The 24,796-nt window shown below is 36.0% G+C and overlaps 1 protein-coding gene across 1 annotated transcript; it reads right to left on the reverse strand.

Moving 5' to 3' along the window:
• Positions 1 to 1,593: 1,593 nt before the first annotated feature.
• LOC107664716 (arf-GAP with Rho-GAP domain, ANK repeat and PH domain-containing protein 3-like) lies at positions 1,594 to 22,131 on the reverse strand. Its single transcript, XM_016455367.1, has 30 exons — positions 21,203 to 22,131; positions 20,906 to 21,020; positions 20,226 to 20,462; positions 19,883 to 19,952; positions 18,631 to 18,751; positions 17,814 to 17,995; positions 17,461 to 17,567; positions 15,833 to 16,032; positions 15,407 to 15,492; positions 15,086 to 15,268; positions 13,356 to 13,497; positions 12,957 to 13,061; positions 11,609 to 11,765; positions 11,395 to 11,497; positions 11,112 to 11,310; positions 10,923 to 10,986; positions 9,791 to 9,954; positions 9,467 to 9,679; positions 8,792 to 8,897; positions 8,554 to 8,701; positions 8,194 to 8,262; positions 8,051 to 8,125; positions 7,616 to 7,733; positions 6,579 to 6,733; positions 6,382 to 6,464; positions 6,265 to 6,300; positions 5,827 to 5,890; positions 5,608 to 5,751; positions 5,474 to 5,512; positions 1,594 to 2,808 (listed from the first exon to the last, which is right to left on the reverse strand). Exons 1-30 carry the CDS (start codon positions 22,062 to 22,064, stop codon positions 2,407 to 2,409), a joined length of 4,749 nt encoding a protein of 1,582 aa, XP_016310853.1. The 5' UTR covers positions 22,065 to 22,131; the 3' UTR covers positions 1,594 to 2,406.
• Between the last annotated feature and the right edge of the window lie 2,665 nt (positions 22,132 to 24,796).

The following is a 24,796-nucleotide window of genomic DNA, read 5'->3' on the forward strand; positions in this document are numbered from 1 at the left end:
ACCGTCAAAAACAGCTCTTTTCAGAGCAAGCCGTTTTGTAGCATTTTCGTTTAAATGTTACTGAGCTCTGCTGACCCCGCCCCTCTCTTCCGAGCCAGCTCTCTGAGGGACTGTTTACTTTAGCCGCATTCATCGTTAAACTTGCTAATTAGCACATTATTAGTGAAGGCGATTTTCAAAGATTCATTAAAAAACCTTACTCACTTCTTCTGTAGGTGAAACTGGATCACGAATGATTCGCGCGAACATAGACGCATTAATGTAGATCGGGGGGTGCATTCCCTTCAAAAACAAATGTAATCCACTGCGTCTTCAGCGGCTCAGATGTCGGGAGTAAATGACAACTGCTATGTGCATGTAGCATCCTATGACCCCTTTAATATGTGCTTTATACTGTAAGTACTAACAAACAGGCAATATGCTATAATATGCATGCTAGTTAATAATGAGAATTGGTCCTTAAAATAAAATGTTACCAAAATGAATTACTGCAATAATTTAGTAAAACATACCTAATAATTCTTGTAACAAATACATGGGATTTCTGCTTCTAATGCTAAAAAAAAAAAAAAAAAATCAGAGATCATGGAAAGTGCCTGATATTGACAAATCTCAAGCATTTGATTTATAGAGGAACATTCAAATATCACAAAGATTGTATTTTCCATGAAATTGGTAACATTTAATTGTTAGTATTCTCATAAAAGAGTTCAGTGTCTCACAACTTCATGAAAACCCAGCTTCAGCTTTTAGTTATGCAGGAAAATGACCTTCAGAACCTTTTTCATAAGTCTCAGCCATTTACCAAATACATAATCGAATCCATATCATCAGACATCATGACAATAATACCTTTTTTTTCATTTACCTACAGGGAACAAATAATTGCTACAAATAAGACCGATATTTGACTGATTTGGACATTAAGAGAGAGATTATCTTAAAGGAAATGAGAGGCATCTCCATGACAAGGTTACTTCAGAGGTGTCCAATTGAAAGCATGGATGATAAGATTACTCTTAAAGTCAAATCTCCCCAGAAGACACTTTTGATTGACTGATCCTCAGCCAGACTCATAACCAAACATAATCCTGTTTTACTCAAACCACATTCTGAACTACACCCGAAGACTCAAGTCAACACCCAAAACCTATTAGTGTAGTAATTTTACCCTAAATATATTATGATACTACAACAATCTTGATATTGATGCCTCTGCATTCATTTTTACACACAGGGATTCTGTATAAACAGGTGAAAATCTCAATTAGCTAAAAACACAATAAAATTAAAAACACTTAAGCGCACATGAGCAAAATTCATCAAAATGCAAGACTTTTTATGCTGTCACTTATAAAAGTATGTGTTGCATATAAAATTATCTGATAGTGATGGAAAACATGCCATAACACTACCAAAATCCATTTTAGCATTAAATAAAATAGACAGTTCTATACAGAAGCAGTAGTGAATTCGGTACAGTTGTAATGTTTCATATCTGGATGATCTATTTATACAAAAACAAATTATACTTTATTCAATGCATAAAAATTGTTATTAAAACACAAAGAACCAAAGAATAAAAAATCAGGGATTAGAACAGATTTATTTTGTTATGAACTTTATAGATGCCTTTATTAAAAGCCTGTACAGAGGAGTGAAAATCTGCAGTGAAACGCTTTAGATTGTCAGGACATCATGTGCTGTATCTATACTGCCCTCTACTGTTACAGTCGAAACTGCTTTTATCCTTCTGATAATGCTCCTTCACTCGGTCACCAAACACTGAGAAATATGAGAATGATTCAAATAGTCTATATAAATAAATTAATAAATATAATACACTGTATACATATAAAAGATGGAGTGAAATGCACCCATACAGTAGTCATTTAATCAGTCTGCAGTCCAGGAATATCAATGTAAATGTTTTCACTGCAAATAAGACCACCGATTATGTATTACAGACTGCACATGCTTTGCTTTCCATGCATTTCTTACTGTTATACTAAACATGTAATGTTACTGAGCCAAGAAATTTATTTTTACGAAAAGGAACTGAAATGTAATTTCATCTTTAGGTACAAATAATACAACAATAACATATAACAACGATAAAAAAAAAGTGAATTTTTTTAAATGTTCAGAGGTCGTTTAGTTTTTGTGTAACAAGTCAACAAATGCACAAGCCAAAACAGATTTACCCAATTTATACAAAACAATTCTAGCACAGATTCACAGATTTTCATTTCAGTGACTGCTTTGGCACGATACTTCACGTTAATAAACGGATGGATTTAATACTGGATTCTTACAAGCCCATTTCAAACAGACACACGTGGCAATTTAATAACAGCGATTTCAAGTTCCAAAGCAAATTGCTCTTGATTGATCTAGTCTCTAAGCTCAGGTGAGGTTCTCATGCTGCTCTTCAGACTCTGGTTTCTTGCAGAACATCGTGGAGAGTTCCTGTAACAGCAGTTCCTGTTGGGGGCTGCATGATCTGTGGGACCTGTATCTACCTGGGACGTGCAGGGAGTCCTCCTGGCCCAGAGTGTCTGTTGATTCTCCAGAGGATAAGAGAGAGTGCACTGGGTTTAACCCAACCATGCGATCCAGGGAGGCGGCCTTCCTCTGTCCGAGGCTGACGGGCCGTGCTGGCACCTCCTGTGTCTCTGCGTGAGCGCTGGACAGGAAACTAGTTTCCAAAGATTTGAGCACCTGCAGACCGAAGTCGCCCACCTCCTCATACAAAGGCTCGGGGCTTTCAATGCGCTCCTCAAACGAGTCCTGCTGCACCTTCATGGGCTGAGAAGGAAAACGAAAAAGACAATTGCAAAGCATACCAGGTCAAAAAGATATCTGTTGTGGATTTCAGATTACAACACTTAATTACACGGGCTTTAAAGTCTTTAAACCAATAACACATGACAGGCCATCCATTACAGTCACTTCACCACAGTTATGAAATAGTTTTGAAAAACAAAAAGTCTGAATTTAAATTAAAACAACATTAATATTATAAGAGAACCTAATATTCAATAAATAATGATCTAGTGATAATAATCATATTAGCCTTTTATCACAAATAATGTAATTTGAACCTTGATAATAATAATAATAAATAAATAAATAATAATACAAAAAATTATTATTATTATTATATGATAACTATATTGTGCTATAATGTTAATAATAAGAAGAATAGTAATAATAGTTGTAGTATACAGTAATAATTATTATTATTGTTGTTGTTTTATGACATTAAATTTTTATGCAACTATATATAACAAGAATAATATAGTGAATATACTTTTATATGAATCTTATAATATTACACACACTTTTATTATTATGATTATGATGATTATTATTATTATTATTATTATTTTGTTGTTGTTGTATGACACTTATGTATTAATAACTATATAGTGAATAAGCAGCAACAACAATAATTTTAAATAATACCATAACTATATTGTCTTTATTATTATTATTATTAAATAATTAATTAATTTAGTTTTAATTATCTTAATTCATTATTAACTATAAATGAGTCATAATTATAGTGAATATAGTATTATGAGAACCTTATAATAATAATAATAATAATAATTGTATATACTACTAATACTATGTTATGTGTTTATTATTGTTGTTGTTGTAGTATGGCATTATAAAAAATTTGCTATAATAAAATAGTGAATAATAATGCTATTTCATTTCATTTTAAATTACATAAAAAATAAATAATAACAATAAATGTTATAAATATTGTGTTAAATAAATAAATCTCCTATTTCACAACAGCGTTGAATGTATAGCTCAACCAATCAGAGCAACCTATAATGCTATGTGTTTATAAAAAGCAAGTAAGCTTATGAGCTTGTATCCTTGCGTATCCAAAGCAAATCAGTCTCCTGAACTAAGATCATAAAAACTACATCTCATCCATACGGGTGTTAGGTTTCGAACAAACTAGTGACTATCATCTCATGAAAATACCTAATCTACTAGATATCTGATTAGATGATCTACCATTATGCTAACAAAAGAAGTATTTGTGGTTAGCGGAAGGGATTCGCTCCTCAACAATGTTCAAAACAAATTACTTCCTTTTCTGAGTTGAAACTTTTGTGTCAGTATCAGAGCAACAACATCAAGAGAATTGGTGAATACATCGAGGACAAAAGCATGAAGCCCACAGACAATTTGCTTGCGAAAGCTTTTGGGCCGGGACACACCAGAAGCTGCGGCTTTTTCCCAAAACACAAGAGGTGAAGCCAGCTCCATGCCCTCCCTCAAGGCTACAGTTGCAGAACAATGCAGTAGAAGCCTTCTTCCTCCAAATGCATCCTGTCATATCAGGAAACCCTGGTTCCCAACAGGAATGGGGGGAAGGACCGAGGAAGTCAAAGGGAATTCCTCCATTAAGTATAGGCTCTTTTGTAAAGCACACCCTTACATTTTTGAGCGTTTGTTAGACCCAGAGGTCATCTGATACTTTCCAAACCTCCTACTTTTACATTTTGACCAGCCACTGTAATCAGAGTAATTGTGACTGGTTGTGTTGAAGAAATGGCAACAAAACTTGTATGCAAAGGTGTGAAACTGAACATTAAGTTGGGTAATAGCTCACCCAAAAAAATGTGTTGAAAATGTACTCAGCCTCAGGCCATCCAAGATGTAGATGAGTTTGTTTCTTCATCAGAACGGATCTGGAGAAATGTAGCATCACATCACTTGCTCACCGACGGATCCTCTGCAGTGAATGGGTGCCGTCAGAATGAGAGTCCAAACAGCTGATAAAAACACCACAATAATCCACAAGTAATCCACACCACTCCAGTCCATCAGTTAATGTCTTCTAATAAACAAATCCATAAATAAAGTTTTTTAACATCGAACCATCACTTCTGTCCAAAATACCAGTCCATAATCCATAATAACGCTTCATCCAGTGAAAAAGTCCATCCCCTGTTGTCCTCTCACATCAAAATCCACCTAAATATTTGTATAGATCTGTTTTGGCATGCTTTCATTAATAAATGGTGCTTGATCTGTGCATATTTCCCGCCTGATTCAGACAAGACAACGTTTTCATTGGAGAACGCAATATTATGGATATAAGACTAGTAATGATATGAAGTTAAAAATGTTATTACAAACACGCAGCTTTTCCCTTCAAAATATGTTAATTGATTGACTGGAGTGGTGTGGATTATTGTGATGTTTTTATCAGCTGTTTGGACTCTCATTCTGATGGCACCCATTCACTGCAGAGGATCCATTGGTGAGCAAGTGATGTAATGCTACATTTCTCCAAATCTGTTCTGATGGGGGGGAGGGGGCTTGAAGTATTGACTCGGAGAGGAGGGGGGCCTTGGAGTAAAAAAGCTTGAGAACCACTGTTTTAAAGTAATTCTTATATAAAATGCATTGGATTAATCTGCAGCTAAAAAGAAATACTTACAAAGAACATTGAGAGAGCCCTTCTTGTGTGGAGCTTTCTCTGCAAAAATACACAGACAACAAGTTAAATCTCAAAGCAAAGACCAAGTGAGCATTACATGCACTGAACCACTAGAGGACGCCATAGTGTTGTACCAGAGTCTGATTGGCGGAGAGCATGGTGGAGTTGGTATTGCTCTCCTCTCCTCTGATGGGCACAAGCGGCATGGTGCCAAACTTCTGCTTGGAAATGTCAGAGGAAGAGTGCCGTCTCATCACAGGTGGACGCAAATCATCATTCTGAGGGAGGGACGTTAATGTTAAGCTACAGCTCTGAAATGTCAATAAATTTGTTCAATTTAAAACATGCTGTACCTGTGCTTTTAGTAAATTAGTCATCCAGTCCCATAGTTCAGTCTCACAGGAACAGCTGAGGTACCTGTGCAGTCAAAGAGAGTGATTACTGTTCACTATGTAGCTATAAATAGACACTTTCTATAAAGCTTGTATAAAGCATTGTAAAGAAATGTAAAATGCTTTTAAATGTATTCATACTCATGTCCTATAATACGCATTACTGTCGCATAATTATTTACTTTTTCAAGGTACCTTTAAAGAGTGTAATGCATAATAACACTCACATATAACATGTTATAAGAAACTGACATGTATATATACATACATATAAAGGGGTAATAAATATATATATTGGGGCTGCAAGATTTTGTTTTAGAAAAGTCTCTTATGAAGTCTCTTAATTTCTGTTCTATTCCATGTACACATATAAATATAACACATATAAATACCACTTACAATTGCTGTTTATCCAGCATCACTGTTAATCCCCATCTGCAAGTAAACACACTTGTTATTTTAAGTTATATCAAGTTCACTGATGTAAAGAAGCTTACTGTGGAACGTGCATCTCACTTTGTTGGTGGTTTTAACTTCTTTCTGATCCCCATGTAAATCTTCAAGGTTTTCAGTTGCCACTCTTTCTCAGGTTTGTTGCTCTGTGATGCAGAAAAGCTGCTTTTAGTTTTTCCTTTCAGTTCAGTGTCGTCTTATTTACACAGAATCCTCTAACGTGCTGTAATGTAGAAGGTGATGATGAACAGTATACATACTTTTTTGTCCTTCAGGAGTAATCTGTGGTCTTTAATTTGGAAAGATCGCTCCTGGAATTTGTTTCCTTGCAAGAGCTTGGGCGGCTCTTCCCGACACTTCAGCACTCCAGACTTCACTATCTCACTCTTATAGGCTGCAGCCCACAACACACAGATACAACAGACACAAGGTCAACAAGCAACAACTGCAGCTGTATCATTTTGTACAATTTTGTAATAAAGTATACAGTTTTTGTTTTGCGTGTGACAAAAATGGTTTTAGAGTTGTATAGTAATAGATGTGTAGTAATAAATCAATGTGACACTGTATGTTTTTTCTCATTCTTGTATACTCTACTGTTCACAAGTTTGGAGTTTTGTTTTTTTTTTGTACAAATTAACAGAAGGTGATGGTAAAGACATTTAAAATGTTTCAAATAAATGCTGTTCTTTTGAATTATTCATCAAATAATCCTGAGGGGAAAAAAATCCTGTTTTCAACATTGATAATCAAATGTTTCTTGAGCAGCAAATCAGTGTATTAGAATGATTTCTGGAGGAAGACTGGATTAATGATGCTGAAAATTCAGCTTTGATCACACGAATAAATTACATTTTAAAATACATTCAAATAGAAAAAAATTGTTTAAAAAAAATTCATAATATTTCACAATATTACTGTATTTTTGAACTTGAGCATAAAACATCCTTCTTTAAAAAACAAACACAAAAATCTAACTTTTGAACAGTACTGTAATTTTATGCATTTTATCACCTCAGGTTAGTGCAGAGTAGGGTTGTGACGGTGAGTACATTTTCCCACCGGTTAATCGACGTGAGACAACACCGGTAATACCGGTATCACCGTGGGGTGGGGGCATTCCCTCTTTTCTGGCTTTCCTTCGCTATTAAATAGTTTGTAAAAGCGGCGTGTGCATTTTACTTTCACTTTCAAATAGCGGCAATTCGGCGTAAAGCAATTTGCAGTGTCTGAGTAACTTCAGTAGTAACTGAAGTGAAATTGTGTTTGAATTAATTCGTTTGCGTTTTGTCTTTACCAAGCTCTCCTTCCTCGATGGCCTCAAAGGTCATCCACACGTCTTTTTCCCCTGCAGGAATATTTCTCATATACAGCACCTGATTGGTCAGCTCCTCAGCACACATTGTGGGAGACACCTGTGAGAAAGCCACACCAGAAGTTTGCATTAATGGTCTGAATCTGCCACCGTGTGGTAATGCTGTGCAACAGCAGCTCTCCGTCAAACATAAAAACGTGAAATACAGTTGGAGTTGTGTTTTTTTTTTCCACAATATTATTTCATGTATGTTAGCTTTGAGGCCATCTAAATGCTTGTGTACTAAAGGTTGACAAAAACATTAAGCAGATATACACACTTAAAATATATTGCTTTCCCCTTCCAGGACAACGGACAACAATATTGTTGACATCATATATATCTCATTATTATCATTTTTAAATATGATCTACTTACTTTCAGAGTGACGCAGCAGTCTGGTATCTTTTCTTCTAGATAAACTTCAATAATCAAGTCCCCTGCCTGTGAGAGCTGCAATAAACACAAAAAAAATATTAAAATATAATTTAAAATATAATACTATTAATTAATTAATCTACCTGTGTGTCTCTCCAAGTGGTTATCAAACTGATTTCCAGTTCAATCTGAGTTTGATGTTCTTCATCAATCTGATCAAACACAAAAATGTTTCAAAAGCATCAAAATGATTCACATTTACATAAAACTGCATTCCACGAAAAACTATACAATGGTACTCCCATGTTTTTTGTATTTTTTGTACCATTGTAGTATCATAGTATTCAATGATTTGCATGGTATTCAGAATGAAATAAGTTGCATAGTACATGGTATCTCCAAGTACTGTACTATCGTATCATCACCTGATATTATAACTTCACCACGGTGCCACCTCAGCACGGTTTTTGCTCTAATATCATGTTACGAAGTTATTCACTTACATCAAATATATACAGGAAGTTATCGATGAGGTCTTCTATGATTTTGACCTCATGTTCCCCTTTCCCATCAGTCTGAAACAGGCTGGGAGCGAACAGCAGGGACAGGTTCTTAGTGCACATCTGATTGAGATCAGCACACTTCTGCACCCTAAGAGAGAGGAAGACAAAGCCATGTGAGAGCTGCTATAAATGAACAAAGACCAGACTTGGCTGAATCAGAATCAGAATGAAGACTCACCTGTAGAGATGACTGATGAGAGCTGCTAAAGTCGTTCTGTTGACCCGAGGTAACCCTCGAATCAGCTCTTTGTATCGGTCCAAACGCTGTGGCTTTTGAGGTATCTCTGCATATAGTATGAGAAATCACTGAGACAACTCAAACTAGCCAAACTCCAGTATGTTTGTTGTCAGTTAAAGCATCCTTGCTAAATAAAAGTATTCATTTCTATAATTTCTTTCCCAGAAAAAATTATACTGACTTTTTGAATGGAATAGTGTATAATGTAACAAAAGCTTTTTATTTCAGATAAATGCTGATCTTTGGATCTTTCTATTCATCAAAGAATCCTGAAAAAAAACGGTTTTAAATATTGATGATGATAATAATAATAATAATAATAAATGTTTCTTGAACAGCAAATCAGCATATTATAATGGTTTCTGAAGGATCATGTGAGACTGAAGACTAGAGTAGTGATGATGAAAATTTAGCTTTACCGTCACAGGAATAAATTACATTTTAAAATATATTCATACAGAAAACAGTTATTTTAAATTCTTATAATATGAATGTATTATAATTTACATGCCGTAAGCATGCCACAGATGCATCTAATAGACATTATGCAGGAAATAACCCACAATATTTCATTAAACTGCATATAAACATTCAAAGAAAGTGTACTGTACTAACTGGCAGCTTCCCTCCAGAAGGGGTGGAGATCAGCCATGAATATGGGATCATCAATCTCCCGAAAGAACCTTTTCAGTACATCGGTCACGTCCTCTATGAAGTTATCTCCAATGCGGAGTTTCACATTGCGGGCGTCCTTACGAAACTCCTCCATCAAAAGCTTGATTCTGGACTTCGCACCGTTTTTCCTGTATATCCCCTCATGGCCCAGACCTGTGTAAGAGAGATTCAATCATTCGGACTGCAGTGGTAATGTTATAGATTTAGGCAGGGCGGACTGTCTTCAGTACAAAGCACAGGGATTTGAGAAGTCTGTGTTCTCACCATACTGAGTTATAAAGGCAATGCAGCTGTCAATGATGATGGGGATGTCATTTCTGCTGAGCTGCTGGTCTTTCAGGGTGTTCCCTTTCCCTCCTGCTGCCTTCTGAATGTCTGTGTACCACAGGGAGAAATCGGTCCTGCCCATGCCCTGCAGATACAGAGTCCTGCAGACAGAGTCATTATATTTTGATGAAAGATTAATGGGACTGGATTAATGGATGCAATCGTTTGCAATAAGGACTGGGAGATGTATTTAAGAAATAGTTCACCCAAAAATGAATATTTGCTGAAAATGTATTCACCCCCAGGCCAAGACATAGATGTTAGTTTCTTCTTCTGAGAAATGTAGCATTCCATCACTTGCTCACCAATGGATCCTCTGCAGTGAATGGGTGCCATCAGAATGAGAGTCCAAACAGCTCATAAAAACATCACAATAATCCACACCACTCCAGTCCATCAGTTAATGTCTTGAGTAGTGAAAAGCTGCATGTTTGTAAGAAACAAATCCATTATTAAGGTGTTTTAACTTTACACTGTTACTTCTGGTCAAAATATGAGTCCATAATAATGCTTCATTCCAGTGAAAAAGTCCATCCCCTGTTGTCCTCTCGCATCAAAATGCACTGCCATATTTGTTTAGAATTGTTTTAGACCGTTTTCACTTGTAAATGGTGCTTCATCTGTGCATATTTCTCTCCTGATTCAGAGGACACAACTTTTTCAGTGTAGAAAAAATTACCATGGATAGAGGACTCATATTTTAGCGAAACAACAGTTTGAAGTTAAAAACATCTTGATGGATTTGTTTCATACAAACATGCAGCTTTTCACTTCACAAGATGTTAACTGATGGACTGGAGTGGTGTGGATTACTTGTGATGTTTTTATCAGCTGTTTGGACTCTCATTCTGACGGCACCCATTCACTGCAGAGGATCCATTGGTGAGCAATTGATGTAATGCTACATTTCTCCAAATCTGTTCTGATGAAGAAACAAACTCATCTACATCTTGAATGGCCTGAGGTTGAGTCCATATTTAGCTCATTTAAATGTTTGGGTGAACTATTCCTTTAAGTAGAGTTTTAATTTTGGCTTAAACATGTGCATTTATAGAAGTCAAAGACCCACCTTCCTTTCTCAACAAGAACCAGGATGTCCTTCTTCTCATGGTTCTCTGTTTCGGATGCAATGCCTTGATTTTTAACCCAAGACAAAGACTGGTAAGTACATAGCTCATTTATTAATCCTGAGGGTAAATTTAGCAGCACTATTTTCACTGAAATATCAGTTTCACAGTGATTGAGCTAACAGACTCACTGAGCTCCTGAAGGCGTTTCAGGTTTATAATATCCTCTGCGGCTCCATCATTTCCAGGGCATATGAACAGGTTGGACTTCTGCAGAACAAAGAAGCCTTCTTTCCACTGCTGCGGGTCTAGCATGGCCTTGTAGCGCAGTACGCCCACTCGCTCGAACTCTCGCGCCAGCAGGCAGTGACAGCTGAGAGGGGTGGTGGACTGCCAGAGATTAAAACCGAGGTGAGATCTAATGCACTGATGTGACAAGCTACATAGAGCAGAGCTTGACTGATTAATATTTACCTTCCCTATTGCTCGTGCCCAACTGTGCAATGCATCTGAAGTCTCCAAGCCAAACTGGATCAGTTTATCAGATGTTAGGTAAAGTTCAAAAGTGTATCGAAATCTGAAAGGAACAACAAAGAATCATATTGTTATAATGTAAGGATTAAGATACTATGACATCTCTAAATCTGATTATGTCCTGAAGGATGTTGTGTTATGCAGTGGCACCCACTTGTCAATAAAGCCGCTGTTGTTGCTGGAGTCTGGCCTGCTAACTCCTAAACAGATGATGTCTTTAACATCGATCTTCAGACTGGGCTCATGACATCTGTCGGACTCATAGAAGAGAATAGACTTCTCCACCGAACACCAGTACTTTTGAAAATCTGCTGAATAAATAAAATCAAAAAGGTAATAAAAAAAAACAATTATTTTTTTCTGTATGTGTCATATCAGATGTCAAATATAAAGTCCAAGACCACTGATGTTTTGAAGTGAGTAGTAATCAGATGGTCATCATGATTTACACTCGTTTTAAAGTACCATTTTAAAGTGTTCCTCTGCGCACCAAGGCTGCATTTACTTGATAAATATACAGTAAAAATAGTAATATTACAGTAAAAATAGTAATATAGTGAAATGTTATTACAATTTAAAATAACTACTTTGTATTTAAATTTATTCCTGTGATGCAGTTGAATTTTCAGCGTCATTACTCCAGTCGTCAGTGTCACATGATCCTTCAGAAATCATTCTAATATGCTGATTTACTGCTCAAGAAACATTTATTATTATCAATGTTGAAAACAGTTTTGCTGCTTAATATTTTTGTGGAAACCATAATACATTTTTCAGGATTATTTGATGAATATAAAGTCTAAAGGACAGCATTTATGTGAAATAGAAATATTTCGTAACATTATAAAAGTTTTTACTGTCACCTTTGATAAACTGAATGCATCTTTGTTTAATTAAATATTAATTTTGTTGAAAAAAATCTTACTGAGCCCAAACTTTTGATGCAATCATTTTAACTTTGTAATGATTTTTTTTTTTTTTCATTTAATCCTATTTTATTTAATACTTACACAATCAGATGAGCAGTGCTGGGGAAAGTAACTGTGTTACTTTTTAAGGAAAGTAATGTAATGTATTATGTTACTTTTGCATTACTTTTTGTCACCTGGGCTGGGCTTGGATATTTGTTTTTCATTTTTAAGTTTAATTTTAAGCAACCGTAAAGGCCCTTTTACACCAAAAGTGAAATAAATAAGCCTCAGACTGAAAGAAGTGTCTCTGCACCTCACTCCTAATTTCTCTCAACATGGGGACAGGAGAAATGTCAGTGAATAAATGGGAAAACAAGTAAGTTGTTAATTTAATTTATTTGATTTTATTTAAAAGTAATGCATTACTTTACTAGTTACTTGAAAAAAAGTAATCTGATTACGTAACTTGTGTTATTTGTAATGCATTACCCCCAACATTGATGATGAGTATGAAGTAGTTAGATGGTACTGAATAGCTTTGTTTTTACTGAAGAGGTACAGCCTGCTTGTTTATGGCACATAGTCGCCTACCGTCTCTGGTTCTGCGGGATAATGTCCCTTTGTTCAAGGAGCTTGACTTGTAGAGGTAGCCGGAGTACAGGATGGGCTGCATGATCTCATCATAGACACAGGAATCTGAATCCAGAAAATTACAGTGAGATACTGCACACCTATTGTATTTCACTTTGACATATATTACAATTTCCATATGCTAAAAGTGAAGTATGCAATTTTATTAATGTTACAGTATAGAGAATCAAAGAATGTAGCAAAGCATACATTCAAAAAACATTACTCACCATGTTCAAGATGGAGAATTTTAAGAGAACTGTGATTTAGTTTATCTTTTTCCAGTTCTGACTAGGTGACTATTAAATTGCAAACTTCACCTTTAAGAAACATGGCTGTAGTGAAGTACTGGAACGGTACCTGCAGACTGTGTGTATGAGTAATGCGGGGACACGCGCTTATCGTTTTCATTAGCGTCAGCGAGTCGAGCGGCCTCAGCCTCCGCAAAAATCTGAGTGACCGTTTTTAGCAGGTTCTGCTCAGTCACAGCGGTGCACAGCGCCTGCAGGGTGACCACACACACACACACACAAACGTATGCACACTTCAACAAATGCACCGCTAATAGCATATTTAGCCAGCGGACATTCAAAGATTCTTCTAAAAATCCCTCTATTCTTTGCAGTCCTTTTATTAGTGCTCTTCTTTATTTACAATTCACAACACAGACATCGGCTAATTCGGGGGTTCATAGGTAGCCTGGATACACAAATGATAGCCTTGGTAAAGTTCTGAGAACGAATACTACATCCTAATCTTGGCTTGACCGCTGGCATAATACTTAGATGGCTCTAGCTATATTAAGACAGGATGTCCTCACTGCCCCAGTGGTGACTTATCTAAAAGTTTTCTTTTGAAGCAAAGCTATTACACGGAGAAATGTCTGCTGCAATAGTTCACTGCGGTTCTTATTTGAGGAAGTATTCAGGGTATTTCAAAATTAAGTGTGTTGCAGAAGAGGAAAGGGAAATGCATTTATTGTGCAAAAGTGTTGAAGTTATGTGGCTCTGAAGACAACCGTGTAAAATATTCATTGTTAAATGCAAAAGGCCTATATACATCTGCACAAGGTTTACACAAACGCTTCAGTCAGGGCTAACTGATAACAGCAATATAAGGTTTCCATTTCGTTGAACAATAAATTCCCTTGATTTTCCATGGTCTTTCTTACAGTTCATGATTACTGAGCATTACTAAGAATAATGTATATTTACCATAGATATTTCCATGACTTAAAGGTTTTAAATTCACTAAAAAAAATAATAATAATAATGATAATAATAATAATAATTATTATTATTATTATTACTATTTTATTGTGTATCTAAAAACTAAACAATAACAATAATAGTAGAATTACAATAATAAAAGTAATTATTATTATTATTATTATTATTAACTTATTTTATTGTGCATTTAAAAACAAGAAATACTAATAGTATTATGATTACTGTTGATGTAGTAAATTAGTAGTAGTAGAATTAATATTATAAATGTTTTACATTATTATCATTATTATTATTATTAACTGTATTTATTATTTATAATAAATTTTTTTGTGTATTTAAAAACAAAATAACAATAGTAGTAGTAATAACAGCAATAGCAGCAGTAGTATTAATATTAATAATACTAATATTATTATTATTAACAACATATATACTTATATAACGTACTATATTCACTTAATTTAACTACATTTTTATTATTATTATTATTATTAACTAATATAATGATTATTTAATGTGTTTTACATATTATTATTTTACTACACCAAGGGCAGATTAAATTGTTGGTGGACCAAACATAATTTAAGCTAATTTCCATACATTTTCCAGGCCAGAAAACTCAATTTTAAAATTCCCTGATATTCTGGGGTTTTTTTAACTATGAGGTTAAAAATAAACGCTGTGAAATTTTAAATAAAATCTGACGTTAAAGATGCCATGATCAACACTCCTGACAGTACTTTTAAGACTATAAATAATCTTAAATAATTCATGAATAATCTTAATCTTAATGACTGGTAAACAAGTCACCATTGGTTTGCATGATCTCTCCTCTGTAGGTGTGAATGGCTTAACCTTTACCTTAAGAAGTTCCTCTTGGGTGCTAAAATTGGGATGAGGGTGGCGATATCTGCCTTCTCTGTATTTGTGGGTGATAAACTCTCTCCGCTGCTCTGGGGAGGCGTCACAGTCCAGCTCCTCGTTCACAGGAAGTCTGGCCGCCCAAAATTCATTGGCTCTATCATTGCCAAGCATTATGAAGAGCTAGAACACACAGAGATAAGAAAAACCTTGTGGTAAAATCACTGGGGATATCAGGAATCCAGATAATTGGAATAAAAAAGATCTTTTCAGAAAAAGACCTGTAAAAAAAAAAACTCAGAACCCATGGCAACCCTCTACCTGAACGATCTCATTGCTCCACACGCTGGTGTCTAGTTTCAGACTCTGCACTTTCGACACCATTGTGCCGAGACCTCGATGCTGGCCTGCAGGCAGACAGAACAAAAGAAGCACCACATTACTCTCCACGCACCATTCCTTCTGTTTGTCCCACAAAGACTTCCTGATACGGTGCCTCTGAGCCACTTTTATCTGTAGTATATGGCACAGAGGACCTCACATGAACTCTCAAATGAGCTTAGAAACTCTTAGAACCATCTGTATCAACCTTAACACCGCACTGCCCTTCCCCATGCCAGTTAGTCACTGTTTGGAAAAGGCAAAACATCTCACACCAACTGTTTTGATGAATATATAGCTTAAATCAGCAGAATTCACAAGTTTACATGATAAAAGTCATCTAGCTGATAAGTCACTGCCACACACCTGCGCAGTTCTTGCAGATGACCACACAGAGATTGATGGATGCCCAGTCCGAATTGATGGCTTTGCAGTCTGCGCAGATCTTGTTGGACCTGTTGGACCAGATCTTCTCCGCCACCTCATAATCAGATAGTGTCTCCGCTATAGATTCTTGCAGGGCCTCCATCCAGTCCCTCTTCTCTCGCTCCGACTCTGCCGTAAAGCTGCAAGGATGCATACAACCATCTTAATGCTCTGCCAGCATGGATCCGATTAATTGTCTCTAGTCTCTAGAGACTATCTCTTTATTTCAATAAAGTCTATGTATGTGTGTGTGTATTACAAAATATATACGCGTTCAAAAGTTTGGGGTCTGTAAGATTTTTTTTTTTTTTAAATAAAATACTTTTCTTCAGCAAGGACATATTAAATTGATCAAAAGTGACTGTAAAGACATTTATAATGTTACAAGATTTCTATTTTGAATAAATGCTGTTCTTTTGAACTTTCTGTTCATCAAAGAATGCTGATAAAATTGCCCTAGTGAAAAAAATTGTATACTACAAATACATTTACATATTTATGGGCTTAATAAAAATGCCCTGCAACTGAACTTTTAGTATACTAAACTGGTAAACTTAAATTCTGCTAAATTGGAACAACTAATTTTGTGCTTAATGCACTTTAATTGTGCGGAAGTAGTGCTGAGGTCCAACTAAAGATATAGTTAAGTATGTTTGATTGTGTTAAAGTGAAGCCATTGCAAGTATACTTCAGGTACACTTTAAATATCTTGTATTTAAAGACTGATATTATACAGAGATCATACAATCTTTATTTAGAGGATATTAAAACACAGTTTAGGCATAATATTAAGAAATATGCATTGTGCAATAAATAAATAAAGTTATTATAATTTTATATCACCAAGTTTTAAGTGATATGTCAATAAATATGTTAATGGATTTGAAGTATACTTAGTATGTAAGATATGTATTTTAAATCAATTATAGCATAGGTTTTTTTTTACTAGTGAGTATCAGGATTGCCACAAAAATATTAAGCTGCACATCAGTTTTCAAAATTGATAATAATAATAAGAAATGTTTCTTTAGCATCAGTAACAGCTACAGAAAATGTAGCTTAGCCATCACAGGAATGAATTAAATATTAAAATACAAAGCAGTCATTTTTGGAATTATTTCACAATATTACTGTTTTACTCTATTTTCGATCAATTAAATAGGTATTTCAAAAAAATCTTACTGACCCCAATTTTTTGTTTTGAAAGGTAGCATAATTAAAATATTATTTTAAAATATAGAAATATATTAAATATTATTATGTATTATATATTTTTAAAGATAAAACATTTTTAATTTCATGTTTTTTTCAATCAGCATATTGGTCTTGTTTTCCAGTAAAAACATCTAAATATCCTTAAAACAATTTATTGAATTAAAATGGTGTATGATAACAGGACTTGTTTTTAAAGAATATGCCTTATTGGCCAATTGATTTTTCTTGTTTCGATTCCAAGCAAAAAGACAAATCACTGATTAAACCACGTATTTGGAGATTTGGAAATGACTTAAAAGGGTAGACATGTACAAGCTACTTAACAGAAGCATAGCGTGACTTGAACTGTTTACCTGAAGGTTTTATAAGGTGTAATGAGATCAAAGCTCTTGCCCTTCCCATCACGAATTGTTGCACCTCTGGCCTCAATTACAGTAATTCCAATTCCATTTTTAAAGCACTGCAGAACACATATCACAAAGGGTCAGCCTTAAACCAAGAATTACTAGTAAAACCTCCATGACGCAAATGATTTAAGGCTAATTTTGAATGAATTGCACATATGTTATAGGAAGTTCAAAATACTTCAGTATCGACAGGAAGTTCAAAAAACTCAAATTGCATCACACTGAGAGATGAAAGAGGCAAAGCAAATCATTGGCACTAAATCTAGAGTAGTATGGCTATAACGTGATTAACTAATCACCTGCTCACTCTTGTACAACCAGATCTGCTCCATTATAATGGCTGTGTAGATCTTTGACTTGGTTTTGAGCTCCAGGAAGCCGCTCTTTTGGCAGTGACTGCCGGGGCCAAAACGTGGGCGGCCGAAAACCAGCTGTTCTTTGACCCGCTCCTGCAGCGTGCTGCACCATTTGCACCTCTGAACTATGAAAAGAAATAAAGCAGGATCAATTGGTTTCTTTTGACCTAGTAAAATTTTAAATAAGAAGTAAAACACTTTTCTAAACAATATTTTGTAATATTGTGCCGTAATATGTGACCCTGGAGCACAAAACCAGTCATAAGTCGCTGGGGTATATTTGTAGCAATAGCCAAAAATACATTGTATGGGTCAAAATTAACGATTTTTCTTTTATGCCAAAAATCATTCTGATATTAAGTAAAGATCATGTTCCATAAAGATATTTTGTAAATTTCCTACCGTAAATATATCAAAACTTCATTTTTGATTAGTAATATGCATTGCTAAGAACTTAATTCGGACAACTTTAAAGGTGATTTTCTCAGTATTTAGATTTTTTTTGCACCCTCAGATATTCAAAAGCTTATTTATTCAGCTTTCAGATGATGTATAAATCTCAATTTCGAAAAATTTACACTTAAGACTGGCTTTGTGGTCCAGGGTCACATATATGTTTTTAGATGGCAGGTTATGTCAATACTATATCATTTGCCAACATATTGAGATTTTTGGTCATGGGTTTGGATTCCAAGGGAATGCATGAAGTTATAACCTGAATGCAACGTAAAGCCGCTTTGGATAAAAATGCTGTGCTTACCATCATTATCAGCTCGGAAGACAAATGTCCTGTGACTTGTGACGACCTCAAATTTATTGTCTTTGGCTACGCGGGCCATCTGTATGGCAGCTAAGGGAATCACACCTTTGGGATAGGCATCCTGGGAGAAAGAGACCATTTGTGTTAGGAATAACAGTGTACAAGCATATGTGACTTCAGAAACACAAGGGAATGTGGGAATTGTTTAGATTCTGAAGGGCTTCGGGCAGGCTGAAGTGATTAAAGGGGTCATATATCATGATGAATCGGTTGATTGTGCTATGAAAACATGCTGCACTGTAACTTTGGGAGCACAAAACATCCTGCCCAGCCCAAAAAGACCATTTATTGTAAACCTGACATGACTATATAGTGTAACATAACATTTCCCAGATCAGCTGTGCTGAAAGGTTCAACACACACACATGCATTTGGTTGTCGATCAGCACCATCTATTGTTCTGGCAATTTGCTTTTCATTCAGCTCAATGAATATTGGTTTCACTCTTCCATTCATCAACGATTCATTAAGATTTCTTGTATCGTGTCTGGTGTGACAGCGCCTTTACACGTCAACAGCATCTATTCAGTGTTGTTCACCTGTTTAACACACTATTCAATGTTGATAATATGGCAGGGGCTGATAAAAATTACATTTGACAGTAAACCTTTGCTCACACACATACAAAGATGGGATTTATGTCCAAGCAGTTCAGAGAGAGGGTGAAAAAACTACACTGGCATTCAAATGTTTGGGGTCAACAAGAAATTAATACTTTTATTAAACAAAGACACATTACACTGATCAAAAGTGACAGTAAAACATTTAACTTGTTATAAAAGATTTCCATTTTAAATAAATGCTGTTCTTTTGGACTTTTCATAAAAGACTCCATCACAGTTTCCACAAAAATATTAAGAAACGCAACTGCATTATTGATAATATTATGCAGTAAATTATCACACAGGAATAAATTACATTTTAAAATACATTCAAATGGAAAACAGCTATTTTAAATTGGAACAATATTTCACAATGTTGCTGTTTATCCTGTATTTTTGATTAAATAAATGCAGCCTAGGTGAGCATAAGAGAATTCGGTCAAAATCATACTGACCCCAAACTTTTGAACAGCATTGTACATTATGACTGTTAAAGTGCAAAAAATAAATTAATGATACGAAATGAGTGATAGATGTATGATAATCATAAAACATTAGGATGGCACTGAGTTGTTGACATGCAATCATACCTTTTCACTACCATAGTACATCAAGTTCTTCCCATCAAACTTCACATATCGTTTCTGGAACACATAGTTTCTATAACAGAGGAACAAAGATGACATCGGAGAGAAACAACTACACTACAAAGGTCACATCCAATATAGTGCTGTCTGAAATTATTCAAGGAGGAAATGAATCTATAGACACTGGAAGACGTCAAGCAGAGGACAGGAACAAACAGCAGGAGACACAACATGTGAAGTAATGACAAACCGGCCGGAGAGGACAGACAGGGAGCAGAAACAGCCATTGAGGAGCGTGCAGGAGACGCAGAGATGAGAGGAGAGCAGCAGCCCCGACGGGGCGTACCCTTGAGGAGAGAGCTTGTCCAGCCAGTCGCTGAGGATGGGTGCCGCCCGCTCGGACAGCGAGGTGAAGCTGGCGTAGGGAGAGATGATGTGGTCCTCGTCCGCTTCAATGGAGCCGAGGTTATGAGGGAGGGAGAACGAGTGAGAGGCCGGAGACGGTTCACCCACAGTGCAGTAGCCTGGAGAATCAAGACACTTGAGCCACGAGTGATTGTGCTGCCTGTGAGAAGACGAAGTTAAAAATATAAACTGGACAGTAATATTACTACATGAAAAAAAATCGGTTTCATGTTCCAGTAAAATGATGGAAATATCCTGAAAATAAGCAAAATAATAAAAAGCAAAAATGCATTTTTCAGTACATTTATTAAAGGAATAGTTCACCCCAAAATTTTTATCCCTCATGTCGCTTTTGGGTAAACTATCCCTTTAAGCATAAATAAAAATTTAGTGAGATTTATGCTAAAAGCATGGCAAAATTGTCAGTGGTCAAAAAAATGTATAATATAATATAATATAATATAATATAATATAATATAATATAATAAAGCTAAATATAATATAATATAATATAATATAATATAATATAATATAATATAATATATCAACCTAAACACATTCAAACATAAATAAATTCCACCTACTGGAGAACATAAAGTGAGAAAAAAATGGTTTAAGAGAGAATTTTTACTTAAGTATCTAACCTCTGAATGCTGATATTGTCGTCTGCTGTGGAAAACAGTTTCACAGTACGGGTTGATCATTTCAACTTCATCCTCAGCAGATGCTGTGTCGCCTGAACAGAAAATAGCAGCATTACATAAATTCAGAAGATAAAATAAATGATTAAAATGCTAAAAATCCAACTCAAGTCCTCTTTAGCCATATGACAGCATAGTGTGTAAAGCACATTAAAGCCACTGTTTAATGAAAATCTTCCTATCCAGCATAGCTCTCAAATCATAACATAAAAAGTGCCTGGTAAAGTGCCACAGTAGATTTCATTAGAGACCATCTCTAGCCCTGAGCAGGGTGGACTTGGAGGTGAACCGAGCATGTTAGTGAAGTGAGAGCACTGATAACTCGAGGGGGAGTCAGGAAGGGTGCTCAGACACTCCTGGTCCGACATTTTCCTGAATGTGGATGGGGGAATTCCTCGATTTAACCTAGGGGGCACTGGGGCTAACAGATCACTAGTCTCTGGGGCCGAAGTGGTATTACTCAAACCTGATTCGCAAGGGCCCTTTTTCGATTCAGTAGGTGTTTCAACAGTGTCTGTACTGGAGGATGAACCTTCTGCAACTTTTAAAAGCGGGTCCTGAGATGACTTTTGGTGAGGTTGCACTTCATGTTGTGTTGGTAAAGAAATTATCTCTGCTCTTAATCTGTGGAAGACAGTTCTTGGTTTTGGTACCGGCTTTACGACACTGGCGCTCCGCTCTGAGAACGAGCGCTTCACTTGTGCACAAAGATTCGGGGCCGAGCTGTTACGTAAGGCTTCTAAGGCAGTGCTAGGGTGTCTTGAAGGAGAATGAGGCTCCGCTTTCACAGGGGTCACCTCGTGAATAGCAGAATCTGAATTACAGCGATCTAGCAAGGGCTCTTTCCTTTGATGTTGACAGATCAGCTGAATGTGCTCGATCAGTTTGAGGATACGCTTCCTGTGGCCGGTGGCAGTGACTCCCACCCTGTTCAGAGCCACATTGTCCACATGACAGAAGTCTCGGGCAAGGAGAAAGCCTGCCTGACGGAAGTGGTCCAGATACCTCTCGAGGTGGATGGAAGCCAACAGGTCCTCTGCATCTGAGCATGGACCGATTGTTGTTGCCATAGTGTGCATGGGTGCTCATTAAGCTGCATGCAAAACAGCAGCAATTCCAGCCAAGAGCAGAAGACGACACCAGTCCTTCATCTGAGAAAACAAGCAAAGAAAATAGGCTTCATTGCAAAGAAAAGACCTCTTTAAATGGATAGTTCACAAAATAAAAATTCTGTCATTTACATCAAATAGTTGATGGCAGCCATTGACTTCCATAGTATTTTTTTTTCAATACTATGGAAGTCAATGGCTACCATTTTTACTATCACTAATCCACCAATATTTTGATCTACAATGAACAATGAACACTCACCAGAAATTGCTGAAATACAAAAGGTTAATGTGGACTTCCATAACCCACAACTGTATTGCAAAAATATCATGAAAATGTCCCTGATACTCGCTTAAGATATCATACATTTAAAGGTATGCTTCCATATGAGAGTATGAAAAAATTAAATCTTTGGAAATATGTGAAAGAAATGACAGAAAAGATCCTTGATGTTAATATTCCATTGTGATGTTTACTTTTTTTTTGGTTTCATTTATACCATAAGGGGATTGATTTAAAAAAAGAAGAAAATGTATATATGTATATATATTTATAAACATATAGCCTATCCTGCAAATAAAACAGTTTATTACTTTACACTGAAAATATATTTGAGCATATATTGTAACAAATATTTCAATGTAAAAGAAAACACATTCTTAAAACATGGTGGTGTTAGTGAAGTGCTAACAGAAAACTAAGAACAGAGGTGGTAATGAATATTAATGTAAGGTACGGAGATGCTTTGTGTGTGTGTGTGTGTGTTTTGTTTTCTTGTTCCTGTTCTTTGTTATATGCAAATACTTGTGTACATGTGCACAGTTAAAATGTAATTAAAATAATGGAGAAGGAATAATAAAGATTACAGTAGATTTGTACATAATAAAAATAATAAACAACAATAATTTGTCTAAAGTCTTGCTCTTTGGTTTTTTTTGCATATTTATTTTGTGTTCATCCTGGTGATCGTGTTATACGTTGTTGGAATTTCCCTGTTTTGCGTTGTACAATTAGCAATAAAAAAAACAATATATTATTATATAACAATAATATTATTCATATTATTTTCATTATGCATTTTAATAAAAATACAATAATACAATTATTATACTAAAATTGTGCCTAAATGCAAAGACAACCAGTAATTTAAATCTTACAAAAGAACTAATGTCCACCTTTGTAAGTTTGACAAACAAAAGACACGGCTGATAGTTGCAGGGAGGTTAATGGTCTTTTATGACAGAGAGCATTTTTCATCCGCCTGAGACTGAATCACCCTGACATTTGCAGACGATGGCATGACCCTGCTCATAGACTCTTAAAACCACTGCACTGGAACAAAACAGTCATTGAGCGAATAAAAACAAATCTTTGTACCATCTAAAAAATTAGCATTCAGGGTGAACACAAATGGGAATATTACAGTATCGCAAACCATGATAAGCTGTAACACGGCACACATGCAAGCAATAACAATGCGGTCATATTTCTTAGGACTATTTTTTGAAGCCTCCATTCATTGAGGGAAAGCTGTTGAAAATGTGGTGCACATGAGGGAACCAGTCGAGAAAAAAAGACTCCACTAGGGTGGGCCTGGGAGAAAATCCACGTGGGTGGGGCAAAGCTTGTTTGGCGGGGATGGCATAACTTTGGGAGCGACCAAGTGCGAATGCTTTTTTATAAACATTCCTGACACTTTCCTGACTGCGTGTCCAAAAGACTGACAGCACTTGAGAACAGTGGCCTAAGAGGAATCTCAAGGAACACTTATACGAGTGGCATACAGCCAAACCCAGGAACAGAGAGCTGCTAGATTCCATGACCTCCAGGGGGGGCGGAGCCTGACGGGTGGGAGTGATGATTGGATAAACACTCATCACAGGGTGTACATCTCCAACCCACAAAGGATGCACAGTGTTCTCTCTCAAGGACATCTCAAATTGGAGGTAATTACGAGCACGCTTTCTATTTGCGGCAGAGATCACAATCGCTCCACTGCAATTACGAAAAACGATAAAAAGTCAAAAATGTGTTAAAAAGCCACGATAATGTCAACATGGTCTATTTTGCTCAACAACACTGAGTCTGAGTAGAAAAGCAGACGTTGGAAGGCTGTTAAAAAAGGCTGATGAGTCATATCCTCATCTTCCTTTGTCTGGACTCTGGATGCTAACCTTTGGCTCGGCCACTCTGATTCACTGGATCCCACGGTGAGGGGGGAGGCAGGAAGCTTGTGAGGCGGACTGATAAAGTGTGACCTGAGGAAAGGAGAGAAACGGGTCTGGGTGTTGTCTTTTTCCCCTAGCAGCAATGTAGAAAAACTCCCTTCAGCAAGACTGTCATCGTGAAGCCAAACAAGCCAACCAGTGGCAAAACATCTGCAATTAATTCAGCCTGAAGCCATTAATATACAGATTCCTTTCAGATTTGTTCTGTAGATAATATCTGCCTGTTTTTGTTTTTTGTAAATTGTAAATTTTTACATAACTTACATTAAAGTTTGAAAATTTCTTATTGACTTGTTCAGAATTCAAAATGTCACTGGTAGTGAGGATGTCAGTGTAAAATTTGCTGACTGTATTGCAACTGGTCTTCTCCCTTACATCTGTTTGCATACCAAATTATGATTGGTCTTTTCTTCTTTGCATCCACTTTCCACAGCAAAGTGATGGCTGTGTGTTGATTCGTGTTTAAACGTGTA

This window comes from Sinocyclocheilus anshuiensis, unplaced genomic scaffold (genome assembly GCF_001515605.1).
Source record: "Sinocyclocheilus anshuiensis isolate Anshui unplaced genomic scaffold, SAMN03320099.WGS_v1.1 scaffold235, whole genome shotgun sequence".
NCBI classification, from domain to species: Eukaryota; Metazoa; Chordata; class Actinopteri; order Cypriniformes; family Cyprinidae; genus Sinocyclocheilus; species Sinocyclocheilus anshuiensis.